Source organism: Rissa tridactyla, chromosome 18 (assembly GCF_028500815.1).
Source record: "Rissa tridactyla isolate bRisTri1 chromosome 18, bRisTri1.patW.cur.20221130, whole genome shotgun sequence".
Lineage (NCBI taxonomy): Eukaryota > Metazoa > Chordata > Aves > Charadriiformes > Laridae > Rissa > Rissa tridactyla.
The window spans coordinates 4169872-4184500 of NC_071483.1; the positions used below are offsets into that span (position 1 = coordinate 4169872).

A 14629-nucleotide genomic window follows, 5' to 3' on the forward strand; every position below is an offset into this window, starting at 1 on the left:
CCAGCGAGGCCTCGCTGCTGGCAGTGCCGCTGCTCCAGCCGGGGCCGGCCCTGCCTGGGGAGGGAAGGTGACCCCACCCCGCACGTGAGAAGCCCCAACGTGGCCAGGCATAAAGAAGGGCCCAGCTCCATGGCCTCTCTGCCACCGCCACCCAGAGCAGTGCTGACCTTTCCAGCCGAGTGGGCAGAGAGGACTGAGCTGGGCCTCAGCCTGGCGGCCTGGGATGGCCGGAGGGGCCCTGAGGGGGCGGTGGAGCCCGTACCGTGGGGCTGGGGCCGAGTGGGGAGCGAGCAGGGCAGGCCCCGCTGCCTTATACAAGCCTGGGCTTGGCCTAGGCTGGGGCGGGCGCCGAAGGCCCGCCCGGCCCCGCCGCTATTTATCACTGCGCATGCGCAGAGCAAGCCCCGGGGCTGCTCTTTCAGGCTCCGCCCTACGGGTGTTGGCTGCGGACAATCTTCATCCGCCAGAAGCCGTCGAACCTGCGGGGCGGGGGGGGATCAGCGTCCCGCTGAGCCAATGAGAGCACGGCATGGGCGGGGCCGGCGCGCCCGATAGGCTGCGGGGTGGGGAAGGGCGGGCTGGGCCCTGCCCACTTTTCCTCTGCCACTCCCCCCTCGCGGCTGTAACGGTCGCGGCGCGCGGGGCAGCGCGAGCGCCGCGGCGGAGCCAGGTGAGGGGGTCGGGCCCGCCCCGCCCGGGAGCCGTTCCGCCACCGGGCCCCTCCTGTGCTCCCCCCTCGGTGAAGCCGTCCCTTCTTCTCCGGCCCGGGTTGCTCGGCGCCCCCCTTCCCCTCAGGGACCGGCTTCCCCCGCTCCGCTCCCCTCAGGGACCGCTGCTCCCCTCAGGGGCTAGCCCACACCCGTTCCCCTCACCGGCCCCCCTTCCTCTCAGAGACCGGCCCCCGACGCCCCCCTTCTCCTCAGAGACAGGCTCCCACCGCCTTTCTTTCAGAGACCGGTCCCCCCGTTCCTCTCAGGGACCAGCCCCTCGGGGTCAGGCTGTGCCTTCCAGGCAGTTACCCCCCCCCCCCGCCCCCTCCGGGATCACCGCATTCCCCTTTTCTCACCCAAATCAATCTTCTCCCCATCCCTTTCCGAGGGGCGAGGGGCTGCCCCCTGCACCCAGGCTTGACATCACTCCATGTACGCGCCAAGCTCTCCCCCTCCATCGAGTGAAGCGCTGCTCCCTCTCTCTTCGTGACCCACTGCTCCCCTTCCTCTTTCTCATTCCATTTTTCCTTAGTTTGGAACATGTTCCTTCCCACCACCTCTTCAGGGTCTGCCCTGTCCCCGCTGCTGGAAGGGGGTGGTTTGTAGGGTGGTGTGGGTGCTCTCTGGTGGTGCTGAGTGAGGTGGGAATGCTTTGGTTGCTTTGTCTATTTTATTTCAAGTGAGCATGATTGAATTTCTCGGTTACAACTGTCAGTAGTGATGGAGACTGAGGTTTAAACTCAGGATTCTGAAACATCCCTGAATTAAACATAATAAGCACTATGTTTAGCTAGAAATGTTTTATTTCTTTGCTGAGTAAAATGCTACTTCTCATTCACTATCTATCCTATTACATTCTCAATGTCTCTCTTCTGTTGCAAAATCTGTGTATATACGTTTTCTAAGAATTAATGGTTTCCCTGAGCTCTTTGAATCAGTTAAGCAAAAATCTGTATGAGCTGGTAGTTGAGGATTTAGTATTTTACTGGTGGAGAGGAGAGCGGCCTTGAATTTCCACGTGAAGCCCAAGAGCTGTAAATTATACTCCCGTCATCAGAGGCAGGAAATTCACTGCCTGAAGTACTCAGATAAGCAGATAAATTAAACCAAAGCTCTGGACAGATAATGAACAGCAATGCTAAGTTTTGAATGACTGCATTTCTGCGTGTAGTTGCTCAGTGACCTCTACAGAGGGCAGAAATGAACTGGTTTAGAGTTAAGACTTTTAAAAGGAAATTTTTAGTCTCTGTAGACATAACGCCGCCGTGTAGGGTACCATGGTGACTGATGCTCTATAAATAACTACGATGGGGATAACACATGCCCCAGTTGAAAGGCGCTGCTGAACTGCTGTGTACCTGGAGAATGTTGCAAACAGGAACTCTCCTCATTTTTCAGGCATGAGGAAAGCCTACAATAACTGCAAGGGGTTTTTAAGTATAGCCTCTGTTGCTGCGGGGATGAAACAGAGATACCCTTGGGAGGAGATGCTAATTAAATATTAAGTACTATGTTACTCTGAAAAGTAGCTGATCTACATGTACCCTTCACTTGTTTAGTGAGAACAGGGTTTGATTTATGCTGATTTAAAATATGATTTTTATTTATTGCCCTGTAGCTCACTGGATAGATAAGATGGCTGCTCTTGAGAAACATCCAGACCTGAGGCTCGAGCAGAGCAATCCATCGGGTAAGGACAGTCGTTTCTTTAAAGCCCTGCTGCTGTCGGATCCTGTTTCAGTTTCTCTGAGGAGACATATGGCCCTAAGAAGAGCTCCTTACCAAAAGCTTTTTATTAAAAAAAAAAAAAAAAGTCTCATTGCTTCAAAATAAAACAATTGCACAGGTATGCAATGGTAGAGAATCATTTGGTAATGAACCGATCTCTTGAGTGATAATGGATAAATTGGGAAGTGTTTTTAACAGTTAATGCAAAAATTTATGGGTATTGCTGTGTGCCAACATTGCTGCTCTTCTTTTTAGTTTGAGAGCATCAGCTGGGTGTAATATTACCAAATTTAGCAATGGGAATATAATTTACTGCTTTTGCATTCTGACTTCCATAACAAGATTGATTTTCAGTCTCCTGTTGATATTCTTTGACTTCCCTGTGCTTGCTGTCATTTCCTTTTGCAAAAGAGATTTCTTTAGCAACAATACAGGGAGTCAAGCAAGGATCAGTTTGGGTTTTGGTAGCACAGGTGTTTAGATGTGGCTAATTAGTTGTATTTAAAGGCTTTTCAGTCTGTTGGCTAAAACATAAATATCCCTGGCTTTTTCTCTCCAGATCCAAGCACCAGTCAGAAGAGTCATTTCTTGGAGACTGACTGGAAAACACCTATGTTGTCTGCGAAGTTCCAGAGCCATGTCAGTCGCTGTTCAAGCGTGGCTGACAGCGGGGATGGGGGCATTGGGACCTCCTGCTCAGACAGCACAGAAGGTGATGGCCAGCATGGGATCACACAGTAGCAGCCAAAGACTTCTAAGTTTTCTTAGAAGACCGAGAAGCGTTAAATAGCCCAATATTACTGAAACCTAGAGTGTAAGAGCTGGGGAAGAGCAGTCTGTAACGATGTCTGGAGACTATTTCAAAACCAGTGCCTTAGTACATAGATATGGTGCCTGAAATATAAACAAGTGATTGAGGGACTTGCTGTTTCTCTAAGCTAGTTTGGTTATCTTCTAACTTTAGTAAGGTTTTTTAACTGACCAAAAGAGACACGTTGGTGATTTGCTGGTTCATATTGACCAACAACTGATTTATTAGCAAGTCTGCTGTGTGATTTATCTTTTTTTTTTAAGAAATAATTTGTAGGTGCCTCTAGAGACTTCAGATGAGTGCACCTTTGTGCGTAAGTCTCCTCAGTGTTAGAGCTGTGTACTTCTCACTGAAGAATGCTGCAGCCTTGCCCTCAGCTGAGGCAAGTTCTGTGAAATTGCTTGTCCCAGCAATCCTTTCCACTTTTATTTTCATCTTCATCCATGAAAGTGACATAAACCACTATTGATTCACTGATTTTTCTTTCAGCAGCAAGGAATTTTGCATTTTCTTTTAAAAGAATGCACTTCACACACTCATGTGTTTCACAAGCTGCCCTGAGCCTTTTGAATGAGCCATAGATCTTAATAATGTGCAAGTTGAAATGAAGGCTTTTTAGAAAGTCTGCATTGTGGAAATACTGCTAGAAATATTACCAGAGCACATGTTTAAATGTCCCAACTGGCCTCTCTCAGGATAATAAAACATCCAGTTGCGTGCTGAGGACAGGGGAGATAATGATGGCCTTCTTGGAAATTGCCCTTCTGAACGTTTGTAATGTAGTCTTGTTTGTAAGAGCTGAGGCTGAATTGTGGCACTGACAGCTGGCTGAAGCACACTGACTTTCAGGTCAGTACATTATTCAGAAATGTTGTTGTGACAACCCTTAGCACACTCAAGGAACTGATTGCAGCATCTGCACGTGGCTGGTCAGGGAACTCGAGTTCCTGATAGTGATACTGGGGTGTAAATTTAAGGGCTGTAAAAGGAAACAGTACTGTCTTCTGTTTGCCAAGGTGAACGTGCTTGTGACGGCTTGGTAGCATGGTGTTCTCTGGAGCTCCTAGGCACAGCCAAGTAATGTCTGAGAGATTTTCTCCCCTTCCTGCTCATTTTTGAGGAGAGGGTGTTGTGCCTTTATTGTGGTAGTTTTCCTGCAGTTTGATGGTCTTTGCAGAATCTGGTTTTGGTCATATTCAGATTGTAACCTTTTATTTCTTCTTGTAATAATACTTTGAGGTTCCAAGCAGGTGGAGGGTGACCTCGCAGCCCTGATGTTGGGTTAAAGAAACACCATGTGGGGATGGGCCTTCAGCCAAACCCTTGAAGAAAACAAGTTTGTGTATCTGGGATGAATCTGGAATTACTGCGATACACAACGTATCGGGATGAGGAGTGAGAACAGGCACTTTGCTGTTTGCCTTTCTCAGCTCTTGCTGTTGCTGTATTGAAATCTGAGAGTTGCTAAGAATAACCCTGTATTTCCATGTAGCCAGGTTTGGTGCCCGTCTGACAGGACAGGCTCACGTTGGGGTGCGTGTGCTGAGCTTTATCTCATTTCCTGTGGCAATAAGGTGAGAGCCATTACTCTAGCCTCTAGAAAAAGCTCTTTTGCTGCAGCGTCCTGGAGTAGTTCGAAGGTCAACTGCTTGGTGATCTAGCGTTCAGCTACGTTTGGAGCTCATCATGGGCTTAGTGAAGGCTCCAGTTAGCTTTGGTTACGGTTCAGAGTCGCTGAGCTGTGGGACGGGCAGAACAGAATCAAGGTCTCAGTGTTCAGCTGAGTAAGTTTCAGCCTTTTTATTCAATTTAAAGGACTTGATTTCTAAACCTATAGAAAGATAACCTTATTGATTTAAGATTTTTACTAGAGCAGCTTAAAAGCAAGGGATTAAAAATGTGTACTGAACTAAACTTGAATTCTGCCTGTGGCTTACGGTGGTAGGAAAATGTCATAGGCTCCTGAAAGTTGGTAGTGAGGGGGAACATAGGTGTGCCTTAGTCTTGCTGCTGCTGCTTAGGAGAACGTGTTCAGAGGGAAAAGAACTGGTTTTTAAAATTTGTTCGGAAAGTTCAGCAGAAGAGTGGCTGTTTGTGTCAGAATATTTTCAGCGTTGTAATTAGACCATCACTCTTCTTCTTTCCCTAGACTTTTGCAATTCCAGTAACAGTTCCTCATTCCAGCCCATCAAAACCCAAGTGACCATCCCAACAGCCCATGTTATGCCTTCTACATTGGGTGCCTCACCCTCCAAGCTGTGTGCTGCGGGAGACCAGAGCTATTCACAGAGTACTTCAAAAACTGCTATGCCAGGATCTGCTTCTGAACACACAGGACTTGGAGATTTTAATGCCGGGAAGTCTTCTCAGGTGCCTCCCAGGGATCTCCTGCGTCTCTACGGGACTTCAGGGGAAAAAGATTTTGAGCAATCCTGGCATCCCGTTTCTGATCACATGAGAACAGAAGATACTTGGAAGTTTGACACCCCTGCCATTGAGCGCACCCTTAACCAGTCTCTCTTTCTGGATAGTTTGTGCAATGACCCTCTCCACAGGTTCCAGAAGTTCAATCCAAACGCTGGGGCAGCTGAGGCAGGAAAGGACCAGTATAAGGTGCTGCCAGAGAGTAAGCACGCAGCGGGAGCTGATGGAGTCTGTGAGCCCCAGGATGGAACATGGATGAGCGGAAACAGACTGATGCCAACAGGACTCCAAGCCAACAATTTCTTTTCAAAACCTGTAGCTCCTCCATCTCGAGCATGGATGCAAGAAACCTGCACACTACATCCACATGAGAGAGTCTGCGAGCTCAATGCTTGGAAACAACAGCTGGAGAAAGTGCGATTGCAAGTAGAGCAAATGCAGGTAGGCAGCTGTTTGTGTGAATGTATGAGTCTGAGAGTCATGAATCTTTGACCCATATTTATGAAGCAAGGGGGAAAATGTCTTGTGCTTCTCCCTGTCTTACACTGAAAGTCTCTTAATGATCTGTTTTTACAACATGTAGTGTCACAGGTATCGTTTGACATGCTGCTTATGTAGAGCAGCACTGTATTATGTTACAGCACTGCACAATGGTTCAGATCAAGAGGTGAAATACCCTGTCTGCTAGAAACTGCAAAGAAAAAGCGCGTCAAGAAGTTCTCAAGTTTCTAGAATAATTCTATTCTGTATCTAGAGTTAGAAAACAGACTTTTTAAAAGATGCGTAAAACTAACTGCAGTTCATTAGATGGAGTCACCTCCCACCAGCTGTACCCTAATGGAGACAATTTGTTTCCAGTGAGCTAGCACAGTGATCTAAAATTATTTGTTAATCTCCAGTTGTGCTTGGGCAAAGTTACTTGTTCTTGGACATCGACAGAGACTGAAATAGCTATGTCCTGGCATGCAGATGAGCGCACAGCGTGCAAAATAGCTCTAGCAATGTTGCAATTACCTCTGTGGAGCGCAAACCTCTCCCTCCTCGTTTTGTCTCCTCTTTCAGTTACAAAATGGAGGCGCCTGCCACCATCCCTCAGTGTATTCTCCTTCACTGCCTACACCTGATCCAGCTCAGTGGATCAATATCCTGAACTCCAATGAAAACCTACTCAAAGAGAAAGAGCTCCTCATTGACAGGTGAGAGTTTGGTACTGATGTGCGGCTTAAGGACTCCAGTGCATTTCCTTTTGGAAAGGGAGGGTTTTGAAAGTACCAAGGAACGCTCGTATCTCAGAGTCCCTTTTACCTGACGGAGCTTTTTCGTTGCAAAGAACAATATAATGAACTTCGAGAACAGCCTTTTTTTTTTTTTTTATGAGCTCGCCTTCCTCTTGGTATTAGTATGGTTATCCTGAAGGGTCCAAATAAATGCATTTTGGTTACAGTTTTCTGTCTTTTATAAGGGATACAGATTTCTGTTCACATCATGATTATCTGGAATGTCAAAGCTACTGCCTTTTTGCTCGAGGACTTTCTGGGAGCTCTTTGAGGTCTTTATTTAAAATTTGTTCTTTGTGAGTTTGGGCTGGCAAGCAACATTTCTCATAGCTAATGCTATGGTCCATAAGCTCTTTGAAAACTACCTTCAGCATTTGGACTGTAAATATTTTTTCTGCTTGCTCACTTTGAGTCCTCTGATGTCTGTTCATTTTACTCATAAGCTCCACAGCCAACTTGGATCTTCCAAAGCATGCAAGGCTTGTGAGTTTTATGTATAATCATTGCTGGAGGGGAGAGCCTTTGAAAAGAGGGGAGGGAACAAAAGTTAATACCAATTGCAAAAGGCAGAACGGTTATCTTTCAGATTATTTCTCTGCGGATCAGTTCTGAGTTGCAGAGTTGTCTTTCTGTTCTGCTTGTCACTGTATGGAGCATTAGAGTTGTGGTGGCACTGTTCATGTTGTATTGCTCTCTACTGTATGTTTGAGAACAGTGTATTATTGCTTGTTGGTTATTTTCTTTTTTTTCTACAGACAAAGACAACACATATCCCAGCTGGAGCAGAAGGTCCGGGAAAGTGAACTGCAGGTTCACAGTGCCCTGCTTGGCTGTCAGGCACCCTATGGAGATGTCTACATGCTGAGAATGCAGGTAATTGGGCGCAACAGGGTGTCAGTAAGAAATATGTATTGAATCCAATGGGCCTATTGCTTCTCATGAGGTGTTTCCTGAGGAGAAGGGCCATGCAGAATAAAATTATGCTTTGTATGGGGTCCCAGTTACCTGTCATCTCTGACATCTTTTGTGACTCTTGAGATTTCAAGCCCTCAAGTACCATGGTTTGTTTAGAAGCTGTGCTAGTGATGCAAATGCCTGACACCACTGACAAGTGCCATTTCAGATACTGCAGCATATAAGATGGGCTGAATGATGTTTGGGAATTAAGAGGGCTAAGAACATGGCTCTGAGACAGCGCAGCTGCTTAGTGCCAATTTGTAAGGAAGCGAATTCATTGGCTGTCTCTGTTTGCAGGAGCTGCAGCGGGAGAACACGTTTCTTCGAGCACAGTTCACAGAGAAGACTGAATCCCTCAGTAAGGAAAAGATTGAATTGGAGAGAAAACTGGCTGCTGCAGAGGTGGATGCAAAGCTGATCCGGGAGTCACTGAAGGAAACTATGCAGAAACATGCGGAGGAGTTGAAGAAACAGGAAGAAAGGGTATGATCCCATTGCTCTAGAGATGGGAAGGTGCTTTGTCTTTGAGAAGCCAAAAGTCAATATATTGCCTAGAGGAAAGTTTTCTGTAGCAGTGTGTTATTGCAGGTATTTTCTGATGTCCTTGTAAAGCACTTTGGTTTATAAGCAAAAGCCCTTTCTCTTGCGGTTAGAAGTATTTCAGTACCTCCTCTTTTAACCAGAGAAGGTGCCTATCTTTAAGTGAGCAGAAATGCGGTTGAGTTAAGGTGATACTGTATTTTGGCATTGAGTGCTGTACAAAAAGGTGAATGAGTGGGCTTACAGAGGACTGAAGAATGGACAAGAAATTATATGAACTAAACTTGTATATAACTGTCCCTGCAGGTAAAGGGAAGAGACAAACACATTACTAACCTTAAAAAGAAATGCCAGAAGGAATCTGAACAAAACAGAGAGAGACAACAGAGAATCGAGACTCTGGAACGATACCTGGCTGACCTACCAACCCTTGAGGACCACCAGAAACAGAGTCAGAAGGTAAAACTTCCTCTGATTTGTGATGATGGCTCTTCACGTACTTGCTCAGATAATTTTTCTACAGCTGCAGATAATCATCTGCACAGCTGCCCAAGTAAAATTGTGGTCTGGCCTTTTCAGAGGAGGAATGTTCTGAGCTATAGCTGAGAAATTGCCGCATAGTTAATAAAAATCTGCCTTGCAAATGTGGTTGAAACATGGTGTGTGTGGTGAAACCCCTGGGAGGTCTTTAGCGTCTTGTGATGGTCTTTGTTGCAGCTGAAGGAGTCTGAACTGAAGAGTACTGCTATGCAGGAAACAGTGCTGGCACTGGAAACAGAGCTTGGAGATGTCCGGGCTGCTTTCAGGGAGCAAGAGGTGCAGCTAGAAACCCAAAAGCACAAGGAGCTGGAGCTTCTTTCCACTGTGCGCAGGTAAAAATCGGGAGGATTAGAATAAGCTTCATCTTAGCACAGAAGTAATTGCTGCACAAGAGCAGTGATGATTCAGCAAACCACTGTCCCACCTGTCAGAACCAGGTCACCATGGATTTGTGATGATTATGTGAATTCTCGCTAGAATGCCGTGTTCAAATTCTGTGTGCCAACAGTGGAGCATGGGAGCAGAACCAGATGGCTGAAAGAAAGGGGGCCCCTGTTTTGTCACCTGGGTCTGTCTGTGTCCTCAGTTTATCACTCTCAACTGTAAATCCTTGTGAAATGGACCTACGTAATCTGCAATTGTTGTATCTCTGCAAATGTGCCAATATCACGGGTAGAGCGGTGTCCAGGGAGAGGGACTCCCTCCTTCACAGCCCTTGCAGTTTGCAAGCTGGGATGCAAATAGGGCAACACTGAGACCTGATATGAAAACCATTTGCCTCCTCGTATTGTTTAGTGAGGGAAGCACCTTAAGTAAAAGCTGGCTTTCCCATGGTGTTCTGTTAATTTCAGCTTGCAGGACAAGGTGCAGCAGTGTGTAAAGAATGCAGAGAGAGGACCTCCTGCCCAGGACGGTGAGAGACAGAAAATAGAAAATGACTCTCTGAAGAAAGAATGCGACCGCCTCAGGAAGGTAACAGGCTGTCCCAGCTGAGAATCACACATTTTTCCTTCCACTGAATCACACAGGGCGCTAAAATGAAATCAGGGACTTCTGCAGTCATAGGCAGTCACAATTGTACTGAAGCAGCAGTTCCTGGAATTCCAAATGGAGGGGTTTTAAAAGCCGTTCTTGGTGTGATAACTGTGCACTTCTACAGTAACACTGGAGAGAAGTTGCAGAATGCAGAAGAGGGCAGAGGAAAACCACAAGAATGCAACTTCTCTGGTCTGTTTTAGCTGATAATTCTAATGGTGCCTCTTATCAGGTACCTTTTGTCAGGGAATCTAAGGCCACTACTAAAAGAGGTAGTGCTTAAAGCTGTAAGTGGACAGGGAAGAGAAGGAGAGGGGATGCTGTCCTACTGAAGGAGAAGTGCTGGTGGTATTACTGAGTCTGTGTAGCCAGTTCTGATGCCTCTGCTTGTGATTCCAGATTGTAGACAAGCAGCAGAAGAAGATGGAGCAGTTGTCCTTGCAAGTAAAGGTGAGAGGTGACTGCAGAGGGACCTAGAACTGGGAATCTGCTGTGAAGTGAGTTAGACTTACTGCTTTCCCATGGTCTGTTCCAGAACCTGGAAGAACAGGTGGCCCAGGAAGAGGGGACAAGCCAAGCTGTGAAAGAGGAGGCGATGAGAAGAGAAAATGCGCTGCAGCAGCTCCGCACTGCTGTGAAAGAGGTCAGAGCAAGAGCGTTTAGAGTGCCCAAGCATAGCAGTTGAATGAACAATGGATTGTCTTTTAGCAAGGCCCTTAATTTGCAGTCAGCAGCACAACCTCTCCTGCTTCTTGCTAGTCAGTTGATCTGAAGGGAGCTCTTCTCTGTTCAAAAGCAGGAGGAGAGAGGCAGTTTCTGCCCTGGGAACTTCAGCTGAGGCTGTGGGTTAGTGGTGGAGGACGCTGAGCTTGCCAGCTGGGGGCAGCAAGGTGGTGAGCTGGAGTCCAAACTCGGCTGCAGCCCTGGCTGAAAGGCAGGGCTGAGCCCTATTCTCAAGCCTAAAGGAAGCCAAGCACAATGGCAGACCTTGAGGGAAGGGATGGCCGGTGTTGGGGTGAGTAGCTGGTGCACAACCTCCTGAAAGCTTATTTTGTTGCATCATGCCTCAGCAGGGACAGTGTAGTGTCATGGGGTGCTTCCTGGCTCAGCTTGGAGAAGAGAAGGCTCCAGGGAGACCTTATAGCCCGTTCCAGAACTTAAAGGGGCCTACAGGAAAGATGGAGAGGGACTCTTTATCAGGGAATGGAGGGATAGGACAAGGGGGAACAGTTTTAAACTGAAAGAGGGTCGATTTAGATTAGATATTAGGAATAAAATCTTTACTGTGAGGGTGGTGAGCCCTGGCCCAGGTTGCCCAGAGAAGCTGTGGCTGCCCCATCCCTGGAGGGGTTCAAGGCCAGGTTGGACAGGGCTTGGAGCAGCCTGGGCTGGTGGGAGGTGTCCCTGCCCATGGCAGAGGGTTGGAACTAGATGATCGTTAAGGTCCTTTCTAACTCTAAGCATTCTGTGATTCTTGCCTGAGCCAGGAAAGCCAAATGCTCATACCCTGCAGGACTGACACTCGCTCATCTGGCAAGAGTCTGGAGGACTTGATGTAAACCTGCTGCTCCTGCCCTTGGTGTTCCCATCATCATCGTGGAGGAGCAGTTGTGTTAAGTTGCTTTAAGTGTGCTAGTTCTGACCACTCATCTGCGGTGTCCATTTGTTCAGCTTTCAGTGCAGAACCAGGATCTCATTGAGAAGAACCTGACCCTTCAGGAACGGCTCCGGCAGGCAGAGCTAACAACCCAGCCGCTGCCTGCTGAGACAGCCCACCTGGCCCAGGAATTGCACAGTGAGCTGGCCAGCTGTCTGCAGGATTTGCAGTCTGTCTACAGCATTGTCACTCACAGGGCTCAGGGCAAGGATCCCAACCTCTCTCTGCTCCTGGGCATTCGCTGTAAGTATGCCGAGTGATGGCAGAGCGAACCCTTTGGTTCCTGTGCTGCAACAGAAATAACTCACACATAATGCAGCATGGAAGATTCTCATCTCTCTGGGATTCTGAACCTTCCTTCTGTTTTAGCTAGCTCTAAAGGTGCATGCTGTAATAACTAAATGTTAAGTAGTACCTCTCTCGCAAATGTGCATTGGTTTTTCTGTCTCACTTGCAAATGTCTGTGATCCTTGGTCAGAACTGCACGCACGGTAACACCCTTCTCTGACTCCACAGTTGTGCAGCACTCTGCTAAGGAGAAGGATGACTTGCTGAGCCCTGATGGACTTGCAAAGAAACTGGCGGAGGTGAAACAGCTTCACAAAGAGGTGGAGGACTTAAGGACAGCAATATCTGACAGATATGCTCAGGACATGGGAGACAACTGCATCACCCAGTAAAGAACACTGCCCAAAGTAAGACAGGAAATGAAGACTTGAAAACCTCAGGAGTCTAGCGCTCCTATGACCCAAAACCTATTCAGCACTTTGCCATCCCTTTGCTCGGGTACAAGATGTGTGACTTATCCAATCCATGAGAAACCAGGGGGTTTGTTGCCAGAATTGTTTAGTTGCTGACTGGCTAACTGGAATCGTTCAGGGCTTCGGTGTCGGGCTTTGCCGTAGCTTTGATCTTGTGGAATGTGTTTATGCTGTGTTTGCTGGAGCCGGTGTGGTCTCTGATGCCGGGAGATGAATTCTGAATTGCCTTCCAGGCATGTCAAATGCTGAACACGCAAATGTGACAGTTAAAATCATCACTAAAAGGAAATGTATGCCCTGGTCTTTCTGATAAATTCTCTGTGCAGATCCTGTGTGACTAGTAAGACCAGAGGATTATCAGAGTGTTCAGGGGATATCTGTGGACTTCATAGGTGAGCAGGTGTGCCAGTTATACCAGTGCTAATTACACCAAGGTGCTGCAGGCTCGTCAGATCCTGTGTGCACAGCTCTGGCTTGGATGCTTGTGTAGCTGTTCATGGAGCAGGACCTGCTTTGCCCAGGTAAATCCAGCCAGACTCTTGCAGTCTCCAATGGAGTTGGGGAGTAAAGCAACACTAAAAGAAGGCTCTGAAAACACTCCCCTGGGCACTTTTACCTCAGAAGCCTTAAGCCTTTTATCCCCCCTGAAACAGCACTCTGAGCATGGGTATGATTCAGACTGCAGAGGAAGTGGATTGATGCTGAAGTGCCTTAATGTACTAGAGAAACCTCCTGTCCCCATGCTGCTTCATGCCTAATGCGTCTGCTGGCAGGGTGAGGAACTGCTGTTTCTTGTCGCAGCCTTTAGAGCCATCACGAACAGTTCTGGGGAGCCTCAAATATGTGTAGCCCCTGCCACAGCCGCAGAGAGCTTCTGCGCCCCCAGGGGACCCTGCTGCAGGCCAGCAGGGAGACACCGCTGCCTGGCTCTCTGCTTGCTAGGGTGAAAGCCATTCTGGTCCTAACACGGCAGGATGCATCCGAGGGCTCTCCCTGATGCCTGCAAGGCAGTGACCACTCGGGCTTTGTTGTAGACCTGCTCCTCGTTCTCTGGGAGCTCCCTTTTAAATAATGGGATTTCTAAATAAATCAGTACGGGATGCGGTTCACTTTGTCACAACCCTCCTTAACCTTAGCGGCAACTCGTCCTGGTACTGAGTGCTTGCTTGCAACAGCGCTGTGGTGCTGAGGGTGGAACTTTTTTCATTTTCAGCTTGAATTAAGAGCAAGATAAGTCGGTTATGTCACGGGGGGGAAAATACTGCTGAAGCTTCTGTCTGTTTGGTTGTTCTTGGTTCATGTTGGGGCTGTGAGCCCAGTGTTTGTGAGAAATGCTTTTGTTATTCCTTTGTGTTAAAATTTAAGACCAAATATGTTTTGTTCTTAGTGTTTGGCCACCACGGGTGATGGTGGCAATAAATTGTTTAGCTCGCTGTCCCGAGCTGCCCCCTGCATGGCACGGGGAGGGAGCGCAGCAGCATCTGTGGGGCAGCCAGCTGTCTGCTCCGTTCTTGCCACATCTGGTGTATTATATTTCTGGCTGTTTCTGTTCCCAGGCTGCTGATGCCATGTACTGAGCTAAATGTAGGCCAAGGCTATTTCTTGAACTCACTTGTCCTGGCTGCTGGGAGCTCTCTAAGCATTGGGGTGCAGAGCGTCACCGGCCGTGACAGTTGCGCTCTCCTGCAGGGTGCTGTTTAGCACCATCCCCTTTCTCTGCAACCTTTGGGGTGCAAGATCTAGTTCCCAGGTGCTGTGCGGGGACGCGTTTGCCCTCTGCCCCTGCGGAGCTGGCTGTGAAATGGGATCGTGGCTGAAACCTCATCTTGGCGGATGCCTGGAGCCTCGCGCCTGGCCCGGTACCAGCAGCTGGGCTGCTGGTGCAGAGGGGAGGGAAGAGAAACACCCCCGTGTCATCCCCCTGCAAAACTGGACCCGTCTGGCTCAGATGGTGATCCCATTTGCCATATGTGACTGCTGCTCTCCATGCAGGGGAGATCTTGGGGCTTTCCTTACAGAGCATCCCAGACAGGGGTGGCAGGACCATGTTCTGGCTCTGTCTTTTTGTGCTGCGTGTCCTCGCGTCGCGTTGCGTGTAGCGTATTTATACCAGCCTTTGTCTCACCCGTTTGTTTGTACTGAGTGTTTCGAGTATAAAATAAAGCTGCTCCGCTTCACTCCTGCGAAGC

At 48.1% G+C, this 14629-nt stretch overlaps 1 protein-coding gene across 4 annotated transcripts; it reads left to right on the forward strand.

Moving 5' to 3' along the window:
• The first annotated feature begins 593 nt into the window (after positions 1–593).
• Positions 594–14617, forward strand: CEP85 (centrosomal protein 85). 4 transcript variants are annotated; one of them, XM_054223763.1, is made up of 14 exons: positions 594–670; positions 2329–2400; positions 2998–3150; positions 5399–6114; positions 6736–6869; positions 7706–7823; positions 8205–8390; positions 8754–8906; positions 9165–9319; positions 9839–9959; positions 10422–10472; positions 10558–10665; positions 11694–11922; positions 12196–14617. In XM_054223763.1, the coding sequence occupies exons 2-14, from the start codon at positions 2346–2348 to the stop codon at positions 12357–12359; spliced, it is 2343 nt and encodes a 780-aa protein (XP_054079738.1). In that variant the 5' UTR covers positions 594–670; positions 2329–2345; the 3' UTR covers positions 12360–14617. The 4 variants fall into 4 exon arrangements, with proteins under 4 accessions (XP_054079738.1, XP_054079737.1, XP_054079740.1 ...); XM_054223762.1 differs by lacking the exon at positions 594–670 and having other exon boundaries at positions 2161–2400; XM_054223765.1 differs by lacking the exons at positions 594–670; positions 2329–2400 and adding an exon at positions 4742–4823 and having other exon boundaries at positions 3041–3150.
• Positions 14618–14629: the final 12 nt, after the last annotated feature.

What these genes read in the sequence shown, in the direction of transcription:
- CEP85 (XM_054223762.1), top strand. Translation starts at nt 2,304, where the DNA reads ATGATTTTTATTTATTGCCCTGTAGCTCACTGGATAGATAAGATGGCT. An exon ending in TGCAAGTAGAGCAAATGCAG is followed by an intron (nt 6,115 to 6,735) that starts GTAGGCAGCTGT and finishes CTCCTCTTTCAG; the next exon opens with TTACAAAATGGAGGCGCCTG. An exon ending in TCCGCACTGCTGTGAAAGAG is followed by an intron (nt 10,666 to 11,693) that starts GTCAGAGCAAGA and finishes CCATTTGTTCAG; the next exon opens with CTTTCAGTGCAGAACCAGGA.